Below are 6840 nucleotides of genomic sequence, written 5' to 3'. Positions count from 1 at the left end.
CACACAGCCACTTTCAGGTCCACCACCGTCCAGGGCAGCACGCTTCTACCGTCTCAGAAGCTGGCACAAGTTGACAATCCCAACTCTACCAGGTATTGTGATGCGCTGAACATAATTCAACATGATGTGTGTCTGACTGCTGAGGAAAGTTTCATCATTGTAGCAGCTGAAGGTGTTGAGTAAGTGTTTGTGTGTTTGACAGTTTAAATACTGGTGTGAGCAAACCGTTAAAAGTCTGTAACACATTATTTAACACCTGTTTCAACGTATCAGATGAAGCTCGGTCACGCTGTGTTGTTTGAATTTGAAATCTATAGTTTTGAGCTTTAGGAACAACTCATAGCGAGTTTAAAAGACCCTTTAGCTTTGGTCCTGTGTATGTTTTATAGAAACGAGATGTCCTTTGCTCAGCGTGAATAAAAAAACGATTACGAATTAAAGAAATTCTTAGTCGACTCATCGATTAGTTGATTTAATTGACAGATCTGTAATACTTTCTCCACAAAGAATCATGCAAAAGCACAACTTTAAAACAGAAATGTGCTTATATGGAGAAAAAAAACATAAAGATAATGAATCAACTTAAGAAGGGGCAGCCCTAAAAAGAAAAGAAATATCTATGTTTAGCCTTTAATTTATGTTTGTGGTGTTCCCTTTAGGAGTGCTGTAAATATGTGTGAATAAGTTTGCATGTGAACGTGAATTTGAATGAATACTGCACTAAACACAAGTGATCTATCAAACTAAACCACGATTGAGTGAGAGTGACATGTTACAGTTTAAGGAACTACCGCTGGTAACAAAACAGGCTTTGAAAGTACTACTGCCCTTCCCACACTTGTTTCTAACTGTATGTGGAAAAACTCTGTCCTGACTGGATTGTTTGTGAGCGTTTCAGATGGTGATGCTCGATGTGTTAATAATAGGGGGTGGCCCTCATGCCTTGACCCTTGCTAGCTTGCTATCCCACCCCACCCTTGATCCAAACCCTGGACAAGACTCGACCCCCTCCCTCTCCTCGGACCCTCCGAGGCCTCAGACAAACTCTGAAACATCCAACAACAGACGCTGCAGTGGCAGGAAGAAGAAGAGAAGGGCGGCAGCTGGTACCGTGCGCTCGAATTCACTCACTAAGTCATTATTATGAGATACCATTTTATAAGTTCATTTTGATTTAGTAACATAGGTACATCTTTCTCATGATCTCAGCTTTGTTTTAAACAATTTTCAGTCAGTGAGGTCATTATTTCCTCCAATTTTGATGGACTAAGTCATCGTGTCTTATTTGTTTTTTCATAATTACTAAGTCATCCTTTAAATTATGAAGCAGTCACAAAAAATGTGACTTAGCATGACTCATTATTTGTATTTTGTCAATATAAGTTTCTCCTAATCTTAATTTTGATTCAAATCAGTGTTAATATTTCATATCAAATGATTGGAATTAGTATTATGCATGGATGTTGACTGGCTGACCGGCTGTATTTTCCTTTTATTCCAACTGAGTTGCCATTAAGTTTCACTTCTCTCATGCATAACATTTGAAATTAAATCTGAGATGAAGGGGAATCAAAGGTCTGTAACCAGGAACCAGGCTACCTTACAAATAAAACACAGAATAATGAATGACTATTTGCCATTGTTATTACTTCTGCATTTTGACATGCATGTGATAGACTTTTGCTTCCCTATGTGTCCCCACAGTTCAGTTCTTAAGTGCTTGTGTGTTTAATCTCTGCAGGCCTGACACTGGAGGAGCGACTAGCAAAGTCAACGATATCAGAGAGGGTCGACGGCCCCCCGCTGAGTCTCCGAGTGGTAGATTCCTACGGAGAGTGGACCACTCTGTGGGAGAGCCAGTTCACAGCTTTGAACATCCCTCATCTGCGCTCACACACACTGGTGCACACAGACCCTCACAATAAGGTACTTCCCCTGAAGTAAAGGCAAGGAGAGGGCTTTTACAGTATGAACGTAAATAAGCCTGTATGTGTGTGCGTGTGTGTGCGTGTGTGTGCGTGTGTGTGCGTGTGTGTGTGTGCGTGTGTGTGCGTGTGTGTGTGTGTGTGTGTGTGTGTGTGTGTGTATGCGTGTGTGTATGCGTGTGTGTGTGTGTGTGTGTATGTGTGTGTGTGTGTGTGTGTGTGTGTGTGTGTGTGTGTGTGTGTGTGTGTGTGTGTGTGTGTGTGTGTGTTTTCTTTGTCAGAAAGCGTTGCAGGAGTTTGTTTTAAAGTCTGATCGTTCAGTCGAGCTGCACAGTCTCCCAGACCAGATTTATATTCTGGATGAAAACGCATTTTTCAATGACATGAGGCTTGGCAGGAAGGAGAAGAAACGTCTCAACCTCACCTCAACACTCAAGAAGAGTTTATCCTTCAGTCTGCCAGGAACCAAACTGAGTGTGGATTTCTTTAAAGATCAGGTTGGACACAGCACGGTGTTCTGTGTGATATGATTGTTAATAAAGCATGCAGAGCTGCACCTGAATAACCTTTGTTGTAGTTTTAATTCTGCTTTTTGCTTGTTTGGAGTTATCTCTTTACTAACTTTGAAGTTAAATCTAACATGAAAGGAAGGAGTCTGTCCTTTGATTTTCTCATAGTTGATCTGATCGATTTCACGCTTGGCGGGTGTGTTGCTGAGGATCCAAGGAAGTGCAGTGTTAGCTGCGAGCTCTTAAGATCAATGAGAAATATTTATTCGTAGTGTGCTATGTAGACTGTGAGTGCTGATGCATGCCTCCAATAGCTTGTGGACAGGTGCAGTGGAGGAAATGTCCATAGGTAAGAGGAGAGAAGATTCCCACAAACTGTCTATATGTTTGGTAATGCCCCCCCCCCCCCCCTTTTTATCCTCTGTTCCCTGATGAAGGTCTAAGGGCCGAAATATAATATTGAATGCAGTTTACAGCAAGTAAATAGCCCAGTGTGCAGGAATCTTCTCTTCCCTTACCTATGGTGTGTTATGTAACCTACACACTAGGTTAGCATAGTGTATTGAAAGCGGACCCCTATTAACTGTTACACCGCCAAACAGCTAGCTTGGTACAACCCGCTCTCTGTCGTAGTACATTCAAGAACAGATGAAGAAAGAGAGACCGGACATGTTTCATTGAAGCAAACTCCAGCATTTCAAGCACAAGTGAACTTTTTGAATGAATGCTTTTTTTCCTGGAAATAGCGTGGTTTTGAGGTCAGGGTCCAATATATCTCCTACTGGGAACTCCGAAATTCCAACTTGATTATAATTATAATAATAATACATTTTATCTATATAGCGCTTTTAAAACCTATATACCTAATACCTAAATACACTTTTCATAATATATTGTTTTAGGTTGCTGTGGAGGCATTCTCTGTGCAGCACTGAGTACATTTCCCTACATGGACAATAAAGTGTATCGTATCGTAAGTGACTTATAGACTCCTGAGTTTAAGTGGAATGCAGCATATGTCATAGCCGGTGTATTGCTCAGGACCCAGGGAAGAGCAGTATCAAGTGTGATGTTGGGATGAGTGGTTCTCCAGAAATCTGCAAGCAGCAATATAAAGAATATAAAATGAAATGCTTGTATTAAACAAATACTCCTATTGCTTTATGACACACAACAATGAAACTTTCAAAAGAAATTAAACTATATATTTGTTAAGATTTGTCTTCAGCAGGAATGAAGGGGCTTGCGGCTGAGTAGACTGGACTAACACATTGTTGGTTTTGGTCTTTGTTGGATTTATTGACATTTGCAGTGAATGGAAAATTATTTGCAAACTTTATCCTTAAAGCAGCATGAGCGCCTAAATCTGAGCATTTGCTATTTCCCGATTCATTGGGTTGAATCTGAACATGCAGGTGGAGAGATACAACTTGGACAAAGTGCTGGTAAAGGGAACAGTGGAACACATCACTCCTGTGAACGAGGACGAGGAAGACAAGGAGGAAGAAACTGACGGGATAAAAGACAGCGAAGCCATGAGAGTTACTGAAAGGAAGAGAGTGAAATATTTTAAAGTCCATCTTCAAGAAGGCATCACCTTAAAGGCCCGCCGGGTCGTTATGGCGACAGGTCCAACCCGTGCCCAGATGGCAAACATCCCTTCCTGGGTGAAAAGCATTGGAGAGATCTACCCAGAGGAGCGTTTGCAACACACGGTGCACCTCATGCACCACCTGCCAACTGCTCGTCAAAAACTTAAAGACACAGTTCATCAGAAAAGGAAAGAGACTTTTCCCACTCAAGGTGAGTCCGATTTCTACAGAAGGTTAAGTAACAACACAATAATACATACAAGCTTTACAGGGAAACAGTTCTTCAGGATGGGGGTAATTGGTTTAAAATGTATTTCCCCTTTGCTAGTATTTTTTTCTCATAATGCTTTGCTTTCACCTGAGGTTTCACCGCTTCTGCAGACTTCCACGGCCATTTGATCCCCCATCTTCGCTGCCACACTTTCCTTTACTAGTACTATGTGTGTCTAGATTTTTGTGTAGTGTGTGAGGCGGGGCAGAGAGTAATGGTAGTTGGTGGAGGTCTGACCAGCGCTCATGTCGTCTCAATTGCCCTGCAGCAAGGTGCCAGCCACGTGACATGGGTCATGAGGAAGCACCTCCAGGTCTAGTGACAGTGTGAAACTGCATGTAGACCAACCATAACTGCAGATATACTGCACCTGTCTGCCTGCAACACACCTATCAGTCCTCGTTGTTTCTTGTGCAGTTAAAGCAGTTTGATGTGGGCGACGTGGAGAGCCTGGTGGGTCGTTACTCCCACGTGGAGCACGGCATCAAGATGGATGGCCAAGCCTATCTACGGCAGTTCTATAATGAACGGAGTCTCCACAAACGGCTGGCTATGATTCGCCAGGCGAGGAAAGGAGGGGCCGTCACCCCTGAGGCTTACATCCACCTACAGCCGTTCATCCTGAATGGACGGGTGGCCGTGAAGACGTACTGTCAGGTGAGGGGGCATGGGTGTAAGGTTGAAGGTGTGGTGATGGAGATGAGGTACGTGGAAGGTTTTTGCCTGAATCTCGTGCAACTGTGCAGGTTAGTGAAGCCAGCTGGTGCTACAGGAGCCAGGCCTGGAGTCTCTCCCTCAGCACTGGGGACCACTGGACTGGAGATATGATCTGGCTCGCCACCGGGTGCAAACTTGATGTCAAACAGGACCCGTTGCTTTCTGACGTGATGAAGGAATTCCCCATTCAGGTTGGTTGAACATACAAATGTTTTTTTATATTTAAGGGCTATTGATGCACTGTATGTATAGAAGTGAGGACAGGCAAACAAAAAATACCTGAAGGAGGCAAAAAGACAATCAATGCATTCATTTTCCATGATGTAACCTAAACAAGGCCTTGTCCCTCCATGAAGGTCATAGATGGTTGGCCGTGCATATCAGAGAGCTTACAGTGGGCAGAAGGGTGCCCTCTCTACCTGATGGGGCAGTACACCGCTCTTCAGGTAGGTTTTCATCACAGTGTGCAAACAAAGGTCTCAACAACTATCTGTACAATTACTTTCTAATCTAGACTATTTGTCCCCCATGTTTTTTTCCCCACATGCAGGTTGGACCTCATGCAGTAAACCTGGCCGGCGGACAAGCTGCTAGCATGAGAATCGCCAAAGACATCATGCGTCGTGAGCAACAGGACAACGCAGAGGCTACTGAACTGAGCGGGGAGAAATCTAAAACTGAAGAATATATTCAACAGATGCAAGGCCTATTATGGCTTTAACGTGACCGTTTGTGGTCTTAATGAATTGCACTTAAAAAAATGCTGCCAACTGAATTTTAGGGGGAGAATTTTACAACAATTATATTGCAAATGAACACGTATTCGTCCTTAAGGACCCAATCAATGACATTTTAACATGAATTAAAAGTATATTCACAAAACTTTAATTTTATGGCATTAAAAACTGTATATAGAGTTTTTTTTCTTATCCGAATCAAGAGTCTATGCATAGAGAGTTGTGTATGTTATCCATTGTAAAGCCCTTTGTAAAGCAGTCCATAGGGACTTGGCTTAGGAACTGAAGGGTTGTCAGTTTCAAGCACCCATATGGACCAAGAGAGGAGGGTTTATTGGTGGCTGGAGAGGTGCCATTTCACCCCCTGGGCACTGTCGATGTGTAGGACTAATGAAGGCATGCTTTCTTTCTTTCCTTTGATACAAATCTGTAGTGGTGGAACAAGTACTCAGAGCTTTTACTTTAGTAGAAGAAGTAATGCCACACTGTAGAAATACTCTGTTACAAGTAAAAGTCCTGCATTCAAAATGTTACTGAAGTAAAAGTACAAAAGTAATAGCATCAAAATGCACTTAAAGTATAAAAGTTAAAGTACTCATTATGCAGAATGGCCCATTTCAGATGATATTATTGGATTATAATTATTAATGGATGCATGTAAATATCACTTTGACGTTGCAGCTAAAAATATGGGGCTAATTGCAACTACTTCATAGACCGCTATGTTGTGTTTTTTCATTTATTGAAAATATTTTGTACTACTGATCTGAACCTGTAAAGTAACTAAAGTTGCAAACTAAATGTAGCAGAGTAAAAAGTACAATAGTTCCTCTGAAATGTAGTGGAGTAGAAGTATAAAGTAGATTCAAATGGAATTGTTTACTTGGTTTTTCTACACCACTGTAAATCTTGGACCCTGGGCTGCAGGAGTCAAATTGAGTGGGAGCTTCAGCCCTGTGCACATTGTGAGGTCACTCACTGTGGTCCCATTTGAACTTTTGTCTGTTTGAAACATTTGATGCTCCATTATATCCAGCTTCTCTGCCTTTGCTTCGCACGGTGGAAATCCTTTTAGCCCCGCCCCCCTGA

General features: G+C 42.3%; 1 protein-coding gene across 1 annotated transcript; it reads left to right on the top strand.

Annotated features, from left to right (window-relative positions):
- LOC310952877 (uncharacterized protein) lies at nucleotides 1-6520 on the top strand. The gene is made up of 10 exons (XM_083921706.1): nucleotides 1-92; nucleotides 899-1106; nucleotides 1742-1926; nucleotides 2207-2422; nucleotides 3850-4237; nucleotides 4477-4610; nucleotides 4715-4954; nucleotides 5044-5205; nucleotides 5371-5460; nucleotides 5565-6520. Exons 2-10 carry the CDS (start codon nucleotides 899-901, stop codon nucleotides 5733-5735), a joined length of 1794 nt encoding a protein of 597 aa, XP_083777832.1. The 5' UTR covers nucleotides 1-92; the 3' UTR covers nucleotides 5736-6520.
- The last annotated feature ends 320 nt before the right edge of the window (nucleotides 6521-6840 follow it).

The sequence above is a fragment of the Echiichthys vipera genome (genome assembly GCF_963691815.1).
Source record: "Echiichthys vipera genome assembly, chromosome: 1".
Classification (NCBI taxonomy): Eukaryota; Metazoa; Chordata; class Actinopteri; order Perciformes; family Trachinidae; genus Echiichthys; species Echiichthys vipera.
Note: the sequence above shows the minus strand (reverse complement) of the source record. Positions and strands in the feature narration are given on the sequence as shown.